Source organism: Dermacentor silvarum, chromosome 1 (genome assembly GCF_013339745.2).
Source record: "Dermacentor silvarum isolate Dsil-2018 chromosome 1, BIME_Dsil_1.4, whole genome shotgun sequence".
Lineage (NCBI taxonomy): Eukaryota > Metazoa > Arthropoda > Arachnida > Ixodida > Ixodidae > Dermacentor > Dermacentor silvarum.
This window is the reverse complement of record NC_051154.1, coordinates 29,874,804-29,898,144: the sequence shown is the minus strand read 5'-3', so window position 1 is coordinate 29,898,144 and position 23,341 is coordinate 29,874,804. Positions and strand designations below refer to the sequence as shown.

Sequence of the window (23,341 nt, the reverse complement as noted above, 5' to 3'; positions counted from 1 at the left end):
CGCACTCACGTAGTTCAAGCGCGTGCGTATGGGCTACCAGCGTTGCATGATAATGTTGCGTATACGCAGCCACTCCGTTCATGCGAAGCCAGCTGCTTTTGCAATCTGCGCGAAGACGTCGTAGACGCCGCACACGAGCCACCTACGACGCTCGGTCGTCCCACGCGAAAAGCGCCCCTAGCAGGCTTTTTCTTTTTCTTCCAAAGCGAGTGGGGTGTGCTCGATTACACGCGGATAAAACACACACAGACACAGACACACACACACACACACACACACACACACACACACACACACACACACACACACACACACACACACACACACACACACACACACACACACACACACACACACACACACATGCACAGATATTAGGACATTGTAGTGCCTCGAAGACGAAGGAGCAGCACAACATTGGTGCCGTGTACTTACCCCTACGTTATTTGCCCACGCGCTTGCCTCCGCAGTTACTGCCTTCCATTCATCATCATTCCATCATTTTTTCTCTTTATCAACCCCCCCCCCCCCCCCCCCCCCCCCACACACACACACACGTGATGCGAATTACTTTGTACGCCGTGAGGTGTTTACGATGAAAGAGTCCGGCACGATACGGAGCGTGCTGAAAGGGATCTTGGGAATAAGATCCGGTTAGCAGGCATCGACCATGTTAGATGTCAAGCGAATTTGAAAACTTAGCATTTGAAAAGTATGTGGTAATTGTTTGTGAGCAGCGCAAACATTGTTGTGAAATTAAATGCATATAGGATTCCTTACAATAAAGAAGGATATTGCCCATTCAAATGCCAGAACCATTGAGTTCAGTTGCAAATTCATCCTCTTTAACCAAAATAAAGGGTGTTTCAGCAAACAATTTCAAAAATTGGCGTTCTAGTTACATTCTTAACAAAACGTCGTTTTATGCATTGAAGCACAAAAGTAACTGGAATGCCAATGCATTTCTCCGCAAAGCACGGAAATTAGTATCTCGAAACTGGTGTCATCCTGAGAATTCATTTCAAGTGCATCCGCCTTGCGAACTCCATGGCTATAATTTGTATATTGCAATATGGACTATAAAGTAATTAGTTAAAAACTTCATTAGTGAATTTTGTTAGTCGATTATGGATTTCAATTTTTCTTGCAATTAATGTCCGCCTCTTCTAGTAGACCAGCTCATGAACTAGAATTGTGCTATCTGCCACAGGCAACCTTTAAAAATGTTGAAAGTGTTCGCTGAAACACCCGGTATATCCTAACTATATTCATGTACTTTCATAGAACAATACTGGTAGCAAGCGCTGACCAAGCGCTGACAATGTCAGTTTTCTCTAAAATTTTAACTTAGTTATTCAATTTAATCATGGGCATGTTGCATGTAAGCATTGCTGATTCCACTTCGCATTTCACTTAATTTATTGGTTGATATGGGTGGAAATATAATTTGTTAGAGCTGCTTTCATTGAACACTTCTGCTATAATACTATGTTAAGAATACCAACAGGTACCAATGGAAACTAAGGGCATTAAATAAAGATACGTTGACTCTATTAAATGTTTTTTTTTTGGATCTAGGCCCTGATAACTGCAGACTTCAGTGTGACCAGCGTTTGCGTGTTCATTGAAAAGTGTTCTAGTTGCTTGTTTACTCAATCCGCTTTACTGCATTCACATGTTGCTTGCATGCGCAAAAATTTTTTTCATATGATCTCTATATTTTTCGCAAGTGAAATAAAGCAGACGTAAGCGTGTTGTTTCACAACTCTAAAACTGATTCTTCAATTAACCCCGGCCACTTTACGTAAAAGCCTATGTACCGACAAAGGCGAGGAGAAAATGTTCTTAAAGGCCCAAAATAACTTGCGCAAGCGGCACCGCAAAAGAGAAAAATCTGATAACTTTGTTGAAGCTATATAGTGCATGTCCCCGTATAGGTAACGATACAAGGGTATGATTCACCACGCTTTTAGTTCGTAAGTTCAGTATGCCAAAGGTCGACTGCCTTCGTTAATTACACATCGAACTTCGTGATTGGCTGGTGCTTACTTTTACCAATAGTTCTAGACTAACAACTGTTTTACGAATACTGGCCTAGTTCTCTGAAAATTTTCAGAGAAACACGTCATGTTTCTGTGACGACTCTCAGGGAAATAAAAGTATACGTTGTTTCGGATAGAATGATGATGTTTACTGAGCAAACTTTATAGCAGTGGCAGACACAAGAATTTCTGCGATAATGGGTAACACGATTATTGATTAAGAAATTTTACTAGTCAGTTTTGTTAACTTAAAAGAGCGTGTTGGCGACTGCAGAACTGAAGTCAGGCGATATTCAAACCATAACTTTTGGTGCAGTGAAATTCATAGTCGTTCCAGTTAACAGTTATAAGTACTGCTTTTTTCCAACGCACGCAAACATGTTAACTGGAACAGCAGTGCATTCTGGTGCAGGTTATGAGTCCGTTTTTCTCGAAACTGGTGCAAGGCAGTTTCTACCAAGCAGTTATGCTATATGAGTCAGGGTTGGACAGTATCGAAGATACATGTATCTTAGATACTATCTAAAGATACTGTTTGGGTATCTTGTATCTGTGTCATGATACATTCAGTAAGTCATGTATCAGTCAGTCATCTGTATTTTCGACACATCATACACAGTATCGTGCATCTTAAGATACAATGTACACGTATGGCAAAATCCACAAAGACACCCAGTCACTGACAGCAGTTACACTTTATTCTGAGGCAACCCCGTTATGCTCTTTTTTCTAATAACCAAATACAATTGAGAAAATCGAAGGCTGTGCGGTACTAGTAATAATAATGAATAAAGTTTTACTAATTCACTTTTTAATTAGAGTCGCTTGGTAAAATGTTGCAAGTGCAGAATGGAAGTCAAGCTGGTGCTTATAGCTTATAACTTCGCTAGAAACTTTGTGCTTATAAACAGTTTCAATAAATAGAGATGAACACGGTGTTGTAAATTGCATTGCTGTTCCGGCTTCAGTTTTACACACCGTATCTTACACAATGCAGAAACATATTATCTGGAATATCAATGCACATCGCTGCAGATGCTAAGTACTTTGATTGCACTTTACGAGTGCCTGATCTAGTCACTGCTTGTGACTGAAAGTGTTGCACTGAAAGCATCTCCGAACGCTGGTGTGACGAGCGTGCCAGCGGCGTTGCAGGTTTACATGAATGAAGGAATTACATAAATTTAGCTTGACCTTCACCACGGTGTGGTATGCGCATAGCTGCTCAGCACGAACGTTAATGTGTATTCGCACGACGCCGGTGCCTGCAGTGGAAGCCGGAACGCTGCCCTGGCTCCGGTAGAACCGCCTGAGTGGAACGCGAAGGTTCGTCCACGTGGTTTTGCCGCTTTAGGAGCAACACGCACTGCGCTTCTCTGGAGGCCTTATGATTCTCCAGACGCAGGCCATGCATGCATCGTAAACAGCAGGACAGCACGACAACGGCGATGCCAACGGCGATGCTGCAAATACGTCTCGAGAGTTAGCGTAATTGCTATCGCAATAACAGAGCTTTGTTTTAGATGTGAAGCATCTTGTGGTCGGGGCTATGTCACTCCCTCCCTCCCTCCGCCGTACGTTGTCCACACCCTTACTGCGCATGCGCATCCTCCTCCCCCTCCTACCTCTCCTTGTCTCATCTCCTCTCCTCCCCTTCCTCTCCTCTCCGACGCTGCTCTCCGGATTGCGCAACGAATGGCAACACCTGCGGCTCCGCGCGCGATAATGCGAAGCAGCTTAGGTTAGAGGCGCAAGGGTAGGCGTCCCCGAGGAACTGGCAACAGTCACCAACGCCGCGCGCGTTCGGTGCGAACGCGGGCAAAACGCCGACGGCGTCGGCACCAGTTCTGCGCGTTGCTGGTGCTGCTGCATGTCCAAGCTTATACAGCTGATAAAACTACCTTGAGTAGACCCCATGGCTGCTTCGCATACTACTCAGGGTTCCCCTACGAGAAGATGGTGTAATTTTTATTGGATTATTGGATGGTGTAATTTTATTGGATCGCCGCAATCGCCCAACCGTCGCTGTCACACATCTGCCTCCATGTCGGTCCGATACATGTTTGAAATCACGTGGCCTAAAAGACAATATTTGCCGTATTATTTCACGGGTGCTGAACAAAATGTCGTAATAGTCCACCATTAGGAGTCACGTACATAACGTGAGTCAGAACACATTGGCGGCAGTTACAATTAGCAGCGTGAAGTGTATACCATGGAACATAGAGCCTGCTGTCGCTCTACTGTCTCTGTGCTAACCCTATAGCTCCAGCCGTCCTTTTACTGTTTTCCATCCCAGGTTCATTTGCTTTTCTCCAATACTATCTTTAAATTGACAATTAATGAGAAAAGGAATTATTTGAGCTGCGTTAGTAAGTTACCCTTGTAAAAGACCAAAAAAGCCAAAGACGCATACACGAAAGATGGGTCGCGACGCTGCTTTGAAGTTCCGGTGCCAGCTTGGCGTGACGTCATGGATTTTGATGCCGTCTGCTCATGCGTAGTTAATTTTTTTATCGGCAAAGTCGTGCTGCATTGCGTTCTAATTCTAAAGAACCCAAGAACTGAACTTAGCAAGTTTTAAGAACTTTTGCTGAGTTAAAGCGGCCCAAATACTAAAAGATACTTTGAAATCCGTAACGTGACACTGACGTGCTGACGCTGGGGTTTTGGCGCGATGTTCAAGAAATAGAACTTTGGCCCTCATTTTCTATTTTAACAATCAACTTGTTACCGCTAAATTATCGAAAAGACAGCTTGCAAAGAATATTCTTTATCAGTCTAAACTAGTTTATTGCCTTGTCTTTAGTATCCTTTTAAAGCTCAAGGCATCATAGACAGAGTAACTACACAATTATTCACCTCTATGCGAGTAATTTTAAATGCTGAAAACAGAATATGCTCAATAGTTTCTGCGCTATTTCCAGACTTGTGAAGGGTAGAAATTCGGCCGTGTTGCTACGACATATACTGCAAGTGAAGCGCAAAAAAGAAAAACAAGAACAGACGGAGGGTAGCGCATGTGCTGTATCCTTTGTCCTCATTTCTTGCGCTTCACTCGCACTATTTCCGGGCACTACAGACGAGTAGTCGTCATGGGCACTTTTTGCGCCTAAAGCACCACGTTCAGAGAATGGATTCGGAAAGCGGTGCTGCAGCGCTTTGATGCTTCACAAAACTTCCATCTTTTGATTTCGTTCTTTGGTGTTCGATATGGCTCCATGGCTGGCCTTTTATGAATCACCCCAATATCCACTCTGCTGTTTCCCAGTCTCAGATTTTCTGCCGCTGTCGACGCATCCGTTTGTGTCATATTTTCTGGTTAGTTTCATGCCAGATTTGCACATTCGTTTTACACCGTGAGTAAATGTTTTTCAAAAGTTGCGGACATTTTCCAATAATTTTTCAGTGCCCCTTAATGATAATGAGAAAGTGGAGTCGGTTGCCAAGCGAGGACCATCGCCGAGACCTCACGCACCCGTTTCCGAGCATATTTTTCGGGCAGCTTATACTGAAACGCTGAGCTTTGATAATGACATATAGTCGGCAAATCTATTAAGCAGTTTTGATGATAACGATGATGATGATGATGATGTGAGCCTCCACTTTGAAACTGGGTGGTGACACATCTCATCAAGCTTCTTTAAACTTTCTAGTGTGTCTATATTTTTAAGTACCGTCATAGGCTAAACTATATTTGCTGCCATTTTACTGGCGCCTAGAAACAAAATCTATATAGAACGAGGTGTAATGCTTATAAACATTGTTAATAAGCCACGTGCAACCTATTCATTTCGTAATATGCAGATTGCGCGCCGAGGCTTAATGTTGCAGATTTTAAAACTATACAAACGAACAAGGTATAAGATATAAGACACTGACCTGCTTTACGAATGGACGCAAATCAGTGCATCGTACCAGTGCATCGTACCAGTGATAAAGGCGGCATGAAAAAATTCCTGATTGCGCAGCGTATTTTCCCTAACTTATGCACGCCCGGCCAGCCCCGCCGACTGTTGCGGAATTATAATTGCAATATAGGTGATTGTTAGAACTTGGAAAATGTTTGTCTTTGTCACTGGAGGAAATTTGAAAATAATGATGTCTGGCTGGCGGGAGAGAATCAATTCACCAGTAAGGACCTGTTAACTTGCAGCGGCCTCTGGAGTGGAGCTATAATGGGAAGTTAACTATTGTATCAAAGTATGTTAAGATACACATGCCAAATATCGTATACACAGTTAATCCGCTTGTATCTTGGATCTGTATCCCTAATACTTATCGCATCAGTATCTTGTATCTGCATCATGACACATGATAAGAGTACTTGGTGACTTCTTTTTCTTGAATAACAACATTTCCCATAAAGTAAATCATTAAAACATAATTGTAAATATTGTAAATAATAATTGCATTGACGTTTATCACACAGAACGAGTGGTTATATAGTATCGTTATCCAGCGTTATCCAATCTATATTCACTTATTTATTTTATTTACAAATACCACTATCTTCCATAAGCAAGATATAGCAGGAGTGGGTACATAAGCCTTGAAAACAAAGAAAGAGCAACACACATAATCGGGCAGTTGAATAACAAATTGGACCGCTTCAAGGTTATTCCAAAATACAATGGCGCGGACACAGCGCTCCTCAGTGCCCCTTCATTGTCACTGTGCGATAAAGAAGTGCATTATTTAACCACATTATTTGCATATCGTATGTTGGAAGCTGAGTCCCGAACACGTGCTACCCTTCTGTTCGTTTTATTGCGCCTTATCGTGGTATTTAAACCTTGGTTGTGTGCGCAATAAAATTGTTGTAAGTCAGCGCTCTTTCATATCCCTTCTCTCGCTTCCATGCAGATCGTCGCGCTGCTAACCAAAGATGTGGTCATATCAGTCTCTTCTCTGCTTTTTTTCCCCACTTTCTTTCCTCCGCGCGTGCGCGGAGACGAGCTCCATCTGGTGGTGGTGCAAGGAACCAAGGGTACTTTGTTGTGGTTACTCCGTTGTGGTTCGTTGGCCTATTCGGCAAGAAAACAGCCAGGCCGCAGCCCCCATGCTCACAAAACAAGACGAGGTTCACAAAGAAAAGCTTCGCTTTTAAAATTCTTATGTCTCGGTGACTATAAATGTAATCAGCTACAGGACTATAACATGTAAGCAGTCGCGTGACGGTAAACCCATGTGAGTTTCTGTGTCGTGTCGTCACGACACATCCGTCTGAGTATGTCGCAACCGAAACTAGTTCTATCGTCTATCGCCTGTACACAGAAACTATCATCATCAGCAGTCGCTCGAACGTCATCGTCTTCTTCCACAGCTGGATCATTGGCGCCCATCGGCGCAACGCGCGAACGCACTCGTGGCACTGCTCCTGCGTTCGTCGTCGTCGTCGTCTTCCATAGTGGCTTCGTTGCCACTCGTCATTCCAGCGTAGAATTTCACTTCTCTTCTGTCATCGTAATGGGGAGGCCGCGTTTACGGGGGTATGAGTCATGGCTTATAAGGGGGGTATGTGCCATTCATTGTCTTACGTGACGGACAGATGTAATTTTGAAGCAATTTTTAATTTTGAAGAATCGCAAGCGGCAATGCGACAACGGCGGACTGCGGGCATCGTTCGTTCTCTCCGTCGTTCTCTCCGTCGCAGCCGAACGTGTATGTAACCTAATTAAGAAACACAAAGCCGTAACCAATAATTAAGAAAGACTTTAACGTACCGTCGGAATTAACCCATTGATAAACACTGCGGCCGCACGTTTCAGCTTCGCTGGTTAACCATCTGTACGGAATGCTTGGGCGGTGATATTTTTTTTTAGAGCACGCTCACGCTTGCCAGTTTCATTCTAGGGTATTGAGGGCTTGGGCTGTCGTCTGGCGAAAAAGAAATAAAACCCGGAAGCTCGCAAATTTTATCTGCGCACTCGATAATTTTTTCACAATAAAGAAGCAAGACTAAGAGCAGATTGCACAGGCGAAATGATAGAGCATGTTTTTTCCGCTGTAATCACCGACTCTCCCGAGACGTTGGGTTGGCGCTAGAGCAAAGCAGTGCTAACATTAAACATCGATTAACTACCTTGCACGTGCGCCATTCTGCCGTGGTGTTAACGACGTCCTAATTTCCCCAGTCTGGGTGATTCATTTCTCGCCAACGACTTCAAACATTTGTTCATTGGTACCTGTACCTCGTGCTCTCCTATATATATGCGTAGAACCGTATTTCTTAGAATGAACTCCAAGCAGACGGGCAATACATCCGCCAAGCTGCCATTCCGCCGCCATCAGTCCTTATCCTTGCATTTTTGTTCTGTTTTGCTTTGCTAGAAAATTCTAAATGAAGGGAAGCGAAGTGTAGCGAAAAAAGTACGATTGAAGGATCGGACTACTAGAGGGTGCGGTGCCTTCATCTCGGTTCCATTTTAGCTCTTGCTTTCCTAGAAGCGAGCTTCACCGCCAGAGGGAAACAGTGAGTTAAAGGGGTGTCTGTCCGTCTGTCGCACGCTACGCGTATTTTGCCTCATTCTTCTCGATGCCCTGGCGCGGAATGGGGCTTCCTTGAAACGGAACGGAGCCAGCAAAGAAACTGGTGTAAAAAAAAGGAACACCCTGGAGGGAGAACTGCTGCGCAAAATCCTTATTCACGTGGTTCGCAAAGGAGCGCAGAGTAAGCGAAAGAGGCCGAAAATTCGCGCCAGCCTGGCAGGGAGCAAAGAAAGGAACCACCGTTTTTCCGTTTTCTCCCGTATTGTGCCGCAGAGCCTCGCCGGCTTAGATTCCCATCATCGGTATAGTACGCCAACGTCCACGAACAATCGGCTTCATTTTCTTTCGTGTATATAACGCGGTACTGCCGCCTCCCTGTGTTCGCGGCGAATAACTTCATGATGTCTTTTCGATAACATATATTTTTTGTTCCGTGCTCAGTGTAAAAATATTTTAGTAGACCGAAGCGAAACTTGTTTCTTTTCGAAGTGTGGAAAAAAAGTTATGAAAGTAAGAAAGCAAGAAAGGAAGAAGGAAAGAAAGAAGCAATTTTCTGTCATAGGCGCAGCATCTGTATATGTTTTTCGCATGATAATCTTCCTATTAGGGCGACGTGACTGGACGACTCCCGCCTCCGATGCGCGCGAAAACGGTGAACGCTCACGACCAGAAACTGAAATGACTGAACAAAATGAACTGCTTTTCTCTATTCAACTTTCATGGCAAAAATAAGAGGCAGTCCGCTTCCACTGCTACTGTTGTCATTGTCAATGAGGAATGTGGGTCTCTGACTGGGAAACCAGGCGCAAGAGTAATTGAAGTGCATTCCGGGTACTTCAATAATGGTAATAAAGAATGCAAAAATCGTGCGCGAGAAATTCTGACTCTAATGCGCGTCATCTCGACCGATATATCACAAACTACAGACGTCATGCAGCCGCACGACCATCGTTAGAAAGCTTGATTTCTTTATACAACTGAGTAATTTTTGAGGTTTTGAAAAATATAACATAATCAGTGGCATTTCTAACACCCCATGCATAGTACCATTTGTTTTCAGGTTTCATGTTGTTAAGAATCCCATTCCTCAGTTGGTAATAAGTAGAAATCGACAAAGTGAAATGAAGAAAAGAAAGAGAACGTCACACTGATTGTGAAGAGTGGGCGAAACGCACAGCAGGCGTCATGTGGAGTTTTTCGTTTCGGCTCCCACTAGTTTCTACATTTCAGTTGAATTTCGTTTCCACACACACACACGACCACAGACACAAGACCACTGAGTAGGGTTGGTTGGCAACATTGCATGCTGAACTTCCTTTCTACTGTAATCTTACCTATTTCTCTTTCAATATTGTTGTGTTGTGTTTGGTAGGTGGCGCTCATGAAAGATGGCATTAGCACCTGCCCAGGACAATTTGTACGTTGTGAGCTTTGAACCAGATGTTACTTTTTTTGTCATCTTTGCCTGTAAAATTTAGAGTGCTTATGAACATTTATAAAGTCAGCAGTAGCCGGCACCGTCCACGTACACCAACAACTCCTTAAGCACATGCTAATAAAAAAAACGGAAATACGGAAGGTGAGGTTATATTTATAATAATCTTTATCTTATTAGGGAAAGAAAAGGTAAATCAAAGTGGAAGCCAGACAATTAATCCATGGAAAGGAGAGATAAGTTAACCACTTCGTTTTGTTGAAATGCACAGTTACACATTAATGAACGTTAACGTTGCGTTAAGCTTCATAATCTTAATAAGAGTAAAGAGATGACAAAGCACAGGTGAGAGCCAAACCCGCAACCTGCGCATGACGTGCCCGAGGCTCTGCCAATGGATCTGCGGTGGCGGCTGTCCCTTCTGTCCACTTACTCGGTTGTGTTGTTGTTCATGTACTGAACCCAGCCAGGGCATTACAATTCATGTATGAACGTCACACTTCAAATCTCACCTCTGGTGTCGAAGACTCGACAAAATATAGCTTTTTATCGCGATCTCTACTTTGAAAACTTTTGCGGTCAGCTGTCCGTGTCAAGTCTATTGTTAGAAGCAGTTCGTGTCCTCCACATTTTGTGGGTTGTATTGCGAATGCTATCTGTACAATCACCTGTATTTATATTCTATGGTTAGAATACGGTTCAGCACTAACCGCTGCAGTGAGTTTGCTTCCGCTCAAATTTCATAAAATGTTTGCGTTTAGTATTCTACTGGAGGGGTAACGGTGCTTCGCGAATGGGGTTTGTCGTATGTCGCAAAATACCTTCTCCCGCCTTTCCGTCGTGTACAGGAGGGTGAGCAGACGCTGTGTAAGTAAGATCGCTGCAGTTTAGTTATAGGAGGAGGAATGACGAGGGTATTGAAGCGGCGCTGATTTGTTCGAACGTCACGCCGACGCTTCATGGAACGATGTACGCTGCTTGGAGCGCTGCGTCGTGCCTCAACAAAGTTCGGTCCTAGGCAATAGACCTCTCCTGGGGTATGTCACACCGCACCGACGACGTCACAGCGTGACGTCATCGGCGCACGTGTGGTGACCCTGGTTGGCAAAAAACAGCCGCCACCGGCTTTCTGCGTGGTGCAGTCGCGTAGTAGTTGGTGTAGGTGGGCGCCACGTGAACGCGTGTTTTTTCTTCTTTTTTTTTTTTTTGCGTGAACCTCCACAATTCTCTTGCCCGTCAGATTAGCGGTAATGTGTGTCGGAGAACATCGGCGTGTGGTAAACTGCCTGATGAAAATGTGGCGACGCTGGGCCTTTTTTACTTGCGAACGCGAAGCACGTGGTGGTGGTCTGCGACGGATTGTGCAATGAAGAATATCCGTTGTTCCTTGGACGTGTGCCACATTTGTTGTGGTAAAGTGTGCGGCGAGAACAGCGACTATATCGGCTTATCTTTGCGTAGGGAAACGGACCACATTGCGCGTGTGGTGTACTACGCGATTAGCAATACATCTCGCTTACGAGGCTGTGGACGCGTGTTGCGTGTAATAAAACCAATCGTAGTGATCAGGCGCCGATAGAACATGAGGACCCGTAATTATTGAACAGGTGAGAATGAACGAGACGCGATGATTAGGGAGCGCATGTATTTAGGGGCCACTTGCGCTGTGTGCAGAAAGAAAATTATGAAAAAAGAAAAAAGAAACCCTCGTTTGAGCATAATATATCGCCTGAGAGGTATGACTACAAATGAGCTCCTACGATGCTTTGGCCACTGCCGTAGCTGCGTGTATGCATTTAACCACGGGGAATGCCCAAAAGGCAAACCACGGAAATTATCGCTATTTAACGCAGGCACGGGTCTTAAGTAAAACTCAACTTTCTTTTTTTTTCGTTCTTGGTGGATTCACCTTTATGGCACGGACTTTACACCGTGAGGGTGCACATAAACATGCAAAAGTTCGGTCTTTTAAAGTTGAGAGCAGCAAAGGAGGCAGCAGACACAGCGAAGTTACCGTGCAACGGATTATGTACTTATGTAAGATTTTGCTTTGTACATTCACATCTTCTTCTTTCTGGGGTTTTACGTGCCAAAACCAGTTCTGATTATGAGGCACGCCGTAGTGGAGGGCTCCGGATTAATTTTGACCACCTGGGGTTCTTTAACGTGCACTACAACGCAAGCACACGGGCATTTTTGCATTTCACCTCCATCGAAATGCGGCCGCCGGGGCCGGGATTCGATCCCGCGATCTCGTGCTCAGCAGCGCAACGCCTTAGCTGACTAAGCCACCCCGGCGGGTAGTACATTCACATGACCGAGACTAATAATTCAAATTAAATTATGGTGTTTAACATCCCTAAGCTGCACAGCGGATTATGGAGGACAGTGCAACGAAAGGCTCCGGATTAATTTTGTCCACCTAGGGTATCTTACCATGCTCTTAAAGCAGGCTAATAAGTTTTTCTGCATTTCTCCCTCATCTTAACTTAGGCGCCGCTACTTGGTAGGGCTCCACTGAGCCGCCGTGTAGTTGTAGACGAAGTTCATCTTGTATATCGTTTTAAGCTACAGTGTAAATGCGGCGCAAATCAGTGCATTCACGACAATGCAATACAAGTTTGTGTTCGCAGGCCAGTCATTTAGCGAAGTATTACTTTGTCACCGCGAAAATGCGCATCATCTGTGACAAAATGTTCGTTTTCGAGGAGTAATACATTTTTTTGGATGTTTGATCTACGGAAGAGGCACACTTTTACGAAATAACCACATGCTGACTTACGGGAACCATGCACTCGGCAACAACGCAACGTTGTTGTACCGGTAAAACGGGGACGATTATACTTCCTAAGCACAGTTCGTAAATACTGTCCCTTCAAAAAATAGCAATATGCCAGAATTACGATCCTGCAGTTGATATACAAGCAGCGCTCTTATGCAGAGAGAACAGGTCGCAATGAACGTTTTTTGCCAACCAGCGCCCGCTTCGGAGGCGCGGCAGAGGGGAGGGGCCCCCGCAGTGACGTCACGCTGTTTGCAAACAAGGAGAGGTCTATTGTTACCGCAGCGTTGGAAGCGACGCAACGTAATATCCTGAATTCCTCATCCTATAAGATGGTGACCCATGCCGATGCCACCTACCAACGTGGTTGTGAGTCCGATGCGGCGATGTCTTATCGTGAGGCCGAGATTCCCGAGCAGCGGACAGCGCGTTTGGCGCATAATTGAACATACACCTAGAAATACTGGTGTGTATTACTCAACTCAGCATCTTGGAAACGTCGTGTCGTGGGAGGGCGTGGTGCGTTTAGACGAGAGGTCAATATTATGCTTCTACATGCTCCTCACTCAGTATAACATGACGAGTCCCATAATGTTTTGGCCCATGTCGTTCAACAAACACCTGGCTCCATTGCTTGCCTGGTTCATCCGGCCTTTTAGTCGCCGACATCCAACTAAACTCCAGTAAATTAGCTTATTCCTTCGTAGAGCGCAGCTCTTATGCACCCGTTCCAGCCACGAGCGTCGGCTTCCCTTGTAACCGAGTGAACGCGGAGCGCAGCGGAGGATGAAAGACGGCGATAGCGAAGAGAGAGCGAGGAGGAAAGTGGAGGAGGAGGGAGCAGCGGAACCATGAGGCGGAAAGCGGAGGAGGAGAGTGTGGCGAAAGCGTTAGAAGAAAAGCGCAGTGCCGCGCAAGACGGGCTCTGCGGCGACGATGGCTACGAGATGGCGCCAGAGAAGCGCGCATCGTCTGCTCACTGATGACGCCAACGATACCATATATGGAAACAAAGCGCTGCATGAGGTCTGTCTGCGGCGGCTGTTGTGAATCGCGCCCATGCGTCACCCACGCGCTGCCTCTCGCGATCTCCCTAGTAGCGATGCAGTCGCGCCACACTACACTCCGTTTGCAGCGTGCCACGCGAGACAGATTGTCCGCACCAACCAATATATCATGAAATGAAAATATCGCGAAATGCAAACAACTGTAGAGTTGCCTCAAATTTTGGATTAGGGAGTATCCAAATCGTCGGTGAATTTGTTTAAGCTATTATTGTTCTTTCCGGGCGAACCACGTAAAAAATATCCTCCTTAATGCTCTATTAAATGCATAGGCGCCGACTATGGGGGGGCTTTCGGGCGGGCAGAGCCCCCCACCTAAAGTGTCATTAGCAGAGTTCAGAACCCACATCATTTGGGGTTTCTTGTGAGTTGCCTCTACCTTTTCACCTACCATTTTATTGTCGCTAAGAGCTTACTGCGTCATTGTCGGCGCTCACATGCACGGCTTTTAATTCATACTTTCGTTTTATTTCTGCGAATCCTGTCAATAAGAGGACAAGCGCATTAGAAGCACGAGCGGCGGCTACCTCATCCGCATTTTTTCGCTTGAACATTCTTTTAATTTCCATTGTGAACACCACACACAGACACAATATAGTTAAATATATACACAGAGTAAAGCTTATTATATTTTTGAAGGAGAAGGAGGTAGCCAAATAACAATTAATTATAATGGTATGGATAGCCTATGCCTATATATGCTGTATCGTCACCTCGCTTCAAATTGCTTTACGTGCTTTTTTGACCGTGAAAATGAACCTGCAGAGTTCAGTGACCCCTTCGGCAGAGTATTTTATCAGGGGCGTGTGAAATGCACGTGAATGACATGTGTCTCAGTATTGCTTCTGTTTCCAGTAGGCAATGTTAACGACTCATGCACAAAAAAAAAACTCTTCTAATAATTCACATTTATTAGGGATGGAAACATCGCCACTTGCATGCAGAGGTCATAAATATAAGTATTTTGCTCAGTAACCAAAATGAGGCAAAGCAGAAATCACGCGAAATCAGAATCAACAGCCGTCATGCGCAGCAGCGCTTATACTCGGACTCACAGCAAAAATAAAAAAAAAAAGAGAAAAAAAAGAGGCTGCAGTTTCGCCGAAAAGGCGAAGCAGTATTAGTGATAGCGAAGTATAAGACAATTAAACAACGGAAGATTACACCACCGAGATCTCGAGACGCCAGTCTCTTGGTGGCGTGAGGGGACTCAGGTGGTGAAATTGAACTGTCTCCTACTATGAGGTCTTTTAAATACTCATATAATGCCGCCATTTCAGTGAACAATTCTTTGAGGTCACATGAAGTTTCTTCAAGTGTAACTGTTATTAAAGGGAATATACAGGGTGTCCCAAGTATCATGCACCAAGATTTAAAAATATGCAAATGCCACGTAGCTGGACAGAACCAAGGCAATGTTGCTTGCCGTCGCTTGGAGATACTGAGATTATTTTTTTGCATTCCGCCTAATTACGTAATTAGTCGTAATTAATAAACTTCTCAAATATTATAATTAGATGAAAAGTGTCTGAGAAAATTGTAGAGCAACACACGAGCGAATGCACGCAAAGTGTCTCGAGCGGCCAGTCGCGTGCCAATTATGTGTGTATTCGCGGGCTTCTTTCACTCTCGGAAAAACACTTTTATCTAGCACGTATTGAACAGAAAGCTGTATCGGCAGTTTTTCGTGTTGCTCTACAATTTTCTCATTGACATTTTTCATCTAATTATAAAATTTGAGAAGTTGATTAATTATTTAAGACTAATTGTGAAATTAGGTGGAATACAAAAAATAATAGAATTATCTAAAAGCGACGGCAAACAACATTACCTTGGTTATGTGCAGCTGCGTGGAATTTCCATATTTTAAATCTTGGGGCATGATAGTTGGGATACCCTGTATATACAGGGTGTTTCAGCGAACACTTTTAGAAATTGTTAAAAGTTGCCCGTGGCACATAGCTAGTATAATTCTAGTTCATGAGCTGGTCTACTTGAAGAGGCGGACATTACTTGCACAAGAAATTGAAATGCATAACCAAATAATTAACAAAAATTCACTAATAAAGTTTTAAACTAATTACCTGAAGGCCCATATTGCAATATACAAATTGTAGCCGTGGAGTTCGCAAGACCGACACACGTGGAACGAATTCTCGGGATGACACCAGTTTCGAGATATTAATTCCCGAACTTTGCGGAGAAATGCATTAGCGGTCCAGTTAGTTTCTTAACAAAACTTCGATTTATGCATTGAAGCATAAAATTAACTGGAACACCAATGCATTTCTCCGCAATGTTTGGGAATTAATATCTCGAAACTGGTGTCATCCTGAGAATTAGCTCCAAGTGAATCCGCCTTGCGAACTCCACGGCTACAATTTGTAAATTGCAATATGGGCCATCAGGTAATTAGCTAAAAACTTAATTAGTGAATTTTTGTTGATTAGTTGATTATGCATTTCAATTTTTTGTGCAAGTAATGTCCGCCTCTTCGAGTAGACCAGCTCATTAACTAGAATTGGGCTATCTGCCACAGGCAACCTGAAATAAATTTTGAAAGTGTTCGCTGAAACACCCTGTATATTAGAGATGGGTCGCTCAGGAGCGAGCCGGATCTTTTGAGCCGCTCTTTTGAAGAGCGAGGGATCCGTGGTTCAGTAAGTGAGCGGCGGTTCTTTCGGAGTGAGGAAGCCGGTTCTCTCTCCTTGAATGAGCCGTGCCGACCCGTTACGTTAGAGCTGGGTCTTCTGCTGGGTTTCGAGGTTTCGATTTCTGACAGACGAATGGTGGTCGGTGTGGGTAGACTCGCGCTACTGGTACTCGCTCGCAGTGTGTGGTGTGCGCAGCAGTCCCTTTGGTTTTTTGTGCGTCCTATGGTGTGGCACCCGATGCCACCGAGGGGAGAAGTAAAGAAGCCTTAATTGGCAAAGGAATGGTACCGTTCATTGCCTGCTGCTGTTCGAACGATGTCTCACGACTCTCACCGATCGCACATCGTGCGCTGGTCCAATAACACTTCAAAAATTGTCTTCCGTGTCTTTAAAGATAGCAGGTGAACGTGCAGTTTACGTTCTGGTCTTCATTTGTGCTAATCAGTGTAGTCATGAAAATGTCGCCCATGACATCCGCTTCAGTGCATTTTCTGAGCGTGTATCATTAGCAGGTCATTAAAACGAGGCCAATCATCTTTTGTGTTCTAATAGAACTTCTTTTTTTTTTTTTTTTTTTTTTTTTTGTCCTGGCGCATGACGGCATGATCACCAGTATCGCGCGTGCACTCAAGAGAAAGAAAAAAAAAATAACGAAAGGTACGTGCGGCAGTTTTGTGGATCTCTCGTTGATTTTTGTATTGTACTTCAAGAAATGATTTCTACATTCATTTTGCATGGCGTTACAGCTTACTCATATTATAGTGAACGTACGTATGTGCATAAATGAATAAAGTTGAAACATAATGTACAATCATTTTGTGTTCTTATTTTGACAAAGGTTGATTTTAAAGTACCACAAAAACAGACAAGCTTTTGTAATGACGATGAAGTCACATATTTTTTTTTTTCTGAAAAACGTACGTCGCATTCTGCCTGCTACAGTATCATAAGCATTTTATCCCCAATATGAGAAAACAAAGTTTCATTACAACTAAAAATTCACGCTTTTAATATATGTAAAAATATTCTCTTAACATAGCGAAAATACCAATAACACGGTTATTAAATTATGCATATATCGTTTTTTCAAAGCCAGATAACTGTAGAATATGCATAACACAGGTTACACGTTTAAGTGAACCGGTGAGCCGTTCAAATGAACCGGTTCATTTCAGTGAGCTGAGCCGCTCCGAGCCGCTCACTGAAGTGAGCCGTTTTGCCCATCTCTACTGTATATATACCGGGTAGAACAGTTTTTTCACGGGCTCGGGCCGGGCTCGGGCACGGCGTGTGCTTTTTGACCCGGGCCCGGGCCGGGCTTGGGTTTTTTGACGCGGGCCCGAGCCGGGCTCGGGCTTTCTGGTGGTGTGCATGTAACGTGCAGCGAGTTATTCTCGGGCGTCTCAACTCTGAAAAACATTATTTTTCGGTCTCGGGCCGGGTTCGGGCCGGTTTCGAGTCGGGCTCGGGCCGGGCTCGGGCCTAAGGTAAAGGGGTGGCGGGCCGGGCCGGGCGGGTAACGTAGATTCTTTCCGGGCCCGGGCCGGGCCCGGGTCTCGCCATAAAAGTTTTTATCGGGCTCAGGCGGGCCGCCCAACGTAAAAACAAGCCCGGGCCGGGCCCGGGCTGAAAAAATCGGCCCGTGCAGTGCTCTAATACCGGGTGTTCAAAATTAAGCTTTACGGAATTTTTAAAAATTGCCTGTGGCAGGGTTACTCGAAGAGGCCGACATCAGTAGCACGAGTAATCGAAACACATATTCAACTAATTAACAAAATTTCACTAATGAACTTGGTTAATTACTTTACGACACATTGCAATTTACGAGTTGTAGCCGGTGAGTTTGCCAGACGCATCCACTTGAAATGAATTTCCAGGATAACACCAGTTTCGAGATATTATTTCCCAAAGTGTGGGACGAAATACATGGGCTTTCCAGTTACTTTTGGGTTTCAATGTAAAACAACATTTTGGTAACAAGTAAGTGGAACAACAGTGCATTTTTACGGTGAGTTTGATGGCGCGTATCTCCAAACTGGTGTCATTCTGAAAATTAATTCCAAATGGATACGGGGGAGAAGCTCACCGGTTACAATTCGTAAATTGCAATATGTGTCGTACAGTAATTAACCAAGAAGTTAGTTAGTGAATTTGTGTTACTTAGCTGAATACGTGTTTCGATTTCTCGTGTTAATAATGTCCGCCGCATCGAATAACGCAGCTCAATGATAAGAATTATGTTACCTGCCACAATCTATTTCTAAAAAATGCTTAAAACTTAACAACAATGAACACCCTGTACATATATGTATATATATATATACGAGGTGGGGAAAGCTGGTCGCCCCTCGCCCCACCCTTCCGGAAAAAATGAAATCTTTCAGCCCATGATTCCACGGGTCTGTCACAAGCTGCGATCTCATTGCGATATGTTTGTGTATAGGAAGCAGTGATAAGCAGACGCTATTTTGGAGTTAGGATAAAACACAGGTCAATGTACTTAGTGTCATCGCTCTTCCGTTCTTTTAGTTTGATTTAACATTCGGTTGTATCGTTTATATTTTGTTGTTTGAGTGCCGTTCCCTCCTTTTCCCGCCATCTTGTCTCCTGGCTCTCAGTGAGCACACTAGAGTCAGGCAAAGAATAAAACAAGCTTCTCGAAACGCGCGTTTATTTCACTTCGTTTCATTGCGATGAACGTCTCGCCTCTGTCGTTTCCGTTCCTCCACGCCGTTTCCGTCCAAGGCAGCGAGTCAAGAAATAAGTGTCTCCTAAATCCCTGGGCTTTCGTTTTCCGGGCGCTGCATTTGAATGAAACAAAAAAGCTAAGCGAAATAGACATGACGGAAGACGGCGAGCGGGGAGGTCTGTAACAGTTTTTTCGTAGTGACTTGGCGCGTTCCATGTGTTGCTGCTGCAGAGGAAAGGAGCGCCTCCCTGTAAGAAATGCACAAATCAATTGGAAGAGACGTGCTGCCGCCAGCCTCCCAAACACCAGCAAAGGATGCTGCTCTCCCCGTCGGAAAGAACAGCAGGGGGTCGACTTGCAGGCTATACTACTGCATCGGCGCTGCAAACTCGTGCGGGCGATCAGCGCGTTCCGTCTGTTCGATTTCCAGCTCCAGCGTCATCTAGGCTGCCGAGCGGCCCGAGCCACAGATGCTAAAGAAGCTACATGCGATATGGAGAACAGCCAAGGGAACCATAGGGAACTGCGCGACCTAACGCCCCTACAACCCCTACCACGCACGTTGCTGCACACTCGCGCTTTTCAACACGGCGGGCAAACCGTTTATTACTTTTTTCAGCGCACCGCGCTTAAATGCCGCTAAGGCCAAACTGCGGATGCGCAACGCACGCGAAGGGGGCTGTTGCACCATCTAGGGAGCACGCCACAAAACTTGCTCCAAAGGACGAAGCAGAGACCAGCCGCGAGATGGCAGCTGCCGTCAGTGTGCGTTTAAATGTGCGCTCGGGTCCAGCGAACCGGGTACCCCGGGCCATGGCCAAAGGTTGGGTTATTGTGTCAGATTGTGTATTGTGTCATACTGTCATTGTAGGACGGCAATTTTTCAAAGCGCAGGTCTTTAGAGGAAACGAGAATTTTATAATTTAAGAAAAAATCTCTTTTGTCTCATATATATACAGGGTGTCCCAGCTATCACGAAGCACGATTTAAAAAAAAAAAAAAAGAGGAAAGGCGTTACGCGAAGCAAACCTAGCGCGTATTGTTTCCAGTACAATGGAGTAGCGGCCAGTAATTTTTCCGTTACTGAGATTTAATTAGGTAACTGTAATTAATTATCTAACTCGAGACGTACTGTTCTAATTATCAAAGTTTCAATGAGAAGATTGTAGAGCAACACGAAAAACTCCCCATACAGCTTTCTGTTGCTCAATACGTGCTACATAAATGCGTTTTTCCGAGCGTGAAAGAAGCCTGCGAATACACGCAAAGTGCCTCGAGTGGCCAGTCGCGCGGCAATTCTGCATGTATTCGCGGGCTTCTTTCACGCTCGGTAAAACACATTTATGTAGCAGGTATGGAGCAACAGAAAGCTGTATATATATATATATATATATATATATATATATATATATATATATATATAGTTCCAATTGTCCTGAGCCGACGGAAAACGATAGCGACGTTATAGAATCCTTACACGGGACATTGATTCAGTATACTCCGTCCTCTGTGCTAGCAACAGCTGGAGCAAAAAGCAAAGTGAAATGCAGCATCAGTGTGTTCCCCGACTATCGCAGAGTTAAATGGGGTTTAATTGGAGAGATTGGAAGCAGGCCTCCGGCTGCACCATTTCACTTATATGCAAAAACAAAGTTATAATAAAAAATAATCACAACATTTTAGGGCGTACAGATGGTTACACTTACAAAAGTGAAAGAAAGAAACAAACGAAACATAACTTCGAAGGCCAGCCACTACACCATATCGTCCCTAGTTTTTCGCGCACATGTCCGTAATTATAAAAAAAAAGCATTTTACTGCACTGAAAGCTGTTCTTTTAAGGCCACTACTTGCCATCGTAATATCACTAAGGAAATACAAACTGACTGATCACATAAGCGTTACTAAAGCCTGAAAGCACAGAAAAGGGGGGGGGGGGGGGGGGGGGGAGGTTAATCAGAGGCGAGTGTTTTCGGTTTGCTACCCTGCAGTGGGGTGGGGGATACAGGGGTTGGAAAGAGGGCAAAGAGAAAAAAAGCAGAAACCGGTAGCAGAAAATGCGTTATAATCACAGGCGTTCACACAGGCCGGTCGATATCAAGAAGCGCCGTAGCGCTTTGCACGGCCTTCTGTCGCGTCTATGTTGCAAAATTCTTTCTTCCGACAGAGGCTGGTCGTCCAAATGGTTCAGCACGACGGTAAGCGATTGCAAAATATGCATCATAATCACACCAAAGAAAACAGTATTCTCAAAAGCATTTTACAACGTAAGTAAATTTAAAAAGTCAATCACATTCAAGTTCATGCTGCAACATAGAAGTAAAATTTCATTTTTTACACTGTAGGCTATAGTTGTAGTTGCAGGCACGGGGTGCCAGTTCTGTAGTACAGCGCTCACGTTTAGCCCATTCACGAGCCTATTGAAATCTCCCCTTTGGAAATCTCTCATAATGTTGCCGTGTACGGGCCAGTTGCGTGGCCTATTGGAAACCTCACGGCATCATGTTTAAGCACATGCAAAAAAAAAAAAGAAAAAAAAGAAAGAAAGAAAATGTGAAGACTGCTGCAAACGATACAGGCGTTCATGATGGCGTAACAGCGCAACCAGACAAAGGACTCGTGAGTAAGAAAAACTCAGTAACAGCACCCGTCCTGTTCTTTCTTACTCGTCCTTTGTATGCAGCGCTGTTACGCAACTAGAACAGTATCCAACTTGCCTGGCTCAGTGCCATGAAGGGGGGGGGGGGGGGGGGGGGGGGCATTAATGAATGTGGGTAGGAGGGAGGAGTCAGGGCCCGCTCTATCCGCCAGTGTTCCCGAGGGCCGCAGATCTGCGCATATGTTAACAGAAGGTCGCCTTCCATCAGACCTTTTGTTTGAGCTATAGTTTCTCAGATATTGTCGCGAAAGCACGAAAACACAGGAACACACCAACATATGCCGACGCATATGTTGGTGTATGCCGCATGCGCCGACCACTGGCCACTGATTTTATTACTGTTGTAATCGCATGAATCGTGGTTGTGCTGATCATCTGTCACTTTTCCGTTCAGTGCGCTGACTATGCGCGCGCATCCTTTGTTAGCGCTGTTGACTTTAAAAGCACAGCGACCAAGCTGCGTTGTGTCATTTGTTGTGCTGCCGTCAGATGGATTAGACGGCTTTTCGACATCTGCGTCTTCCTTCATAACATTGGCGACGAGGATGGGATAAGGCGACACAGAAGCTATGGCCACCACCTTAAGAAAGCTGCCGGAATTCTGCCCGGACACAGGCAACATCGACGTCTACCTACAAAGGTTCGAGCTGTTTGCCAAAGCAAACGAAATAGACACCGGGAAGAAGCTCGAAGTCTTCTTGACCGTCCTAGGAGAGAAGGCCTATGTGACACTGCGTAGCTTATTGCTGCCGAAAACGCCCACCAAGGTTAAGTACGAAGATGCCACGAAAGTGCTGCAACAGCACTACGCCCCAAAGTGGTCTGTGGTCACCGAGCGATACCACTTCTACCGACGGAACCAGGAATCAAGTGAAACAATCGCACAGTTTCTCGTGGAATTGAAGAGGCTCGCCGCGACATGCTCTTTTGGAACTTTCCTACAAGAAGCTCTACGGGACTGCCTAATTGCTGGATTACGGAGCGACACCATCCGATGCCGTCTTCTCGCGTTGCCCGACGACGAGGTCACATGGGACCGGGTCTGCAAGGTATCCACCGCCATGGAAGCTGCACAGAAGGATACCCAGGACATGCTCGTTGACAACGCTGGTGCCAGCAATGCGGACGTGCACTGGCAAGGGCCCCCGGTTAAGCCCCACAAGCAGCAACCGACAAGGCCACGGCCATCTAGCTACGAGCTTACCCCAACAAGCAAGGTACCTGAAAAAAAAAAAACTATATGCGAAAAATGGCTGTTGTATGTCATAGGTGCGCTGGGCAACACGCTCCTACAAGGTAGAGTGTACTAGAAGCTTTTGAGTGGCGCGAGCGCCTGCCTGAGCGCGGCCGTTTCAGCGTGGAATGATGCGGTGGCGCTGGCGTCGACCAATCTACCAGCGCGGATGGCTGGCAGGCGTTCCGCGTACGTGTTCGTACCTCTCCGTCGAGCCTAGGATGATCTTTTTCATTCTTTGTTATACCCCCTTTTCCAAAAATGTTAATGCAAATATTATTTGACATTAT

At 45.0% G+C, this 23,341-nt stretch overlaps 1 protein-coding gene across 1 annotated transcript; it reads left to right on the top strand.

Annotated features, from left to right (window-relative positions):
- The first annotated feature begins 22,302 nt into the window (after positions 1-22,302).
- Positions 22,303-23,127, top strand: LOC119450165 (uncharacterized). The gene has a single exon (XM_037713907.2). It carries the CDS (start codon positions 22,387-22,389, stop codon positions 23,125-23,127), a length of 741 nt encoding a protein of 246 aa, XP_037569835.2. The 5' UTR covers positions 22,303-22,386.
- The last annotated feature ends 214 nt before the right edge of the window (positions 23,128-23,341 follow it).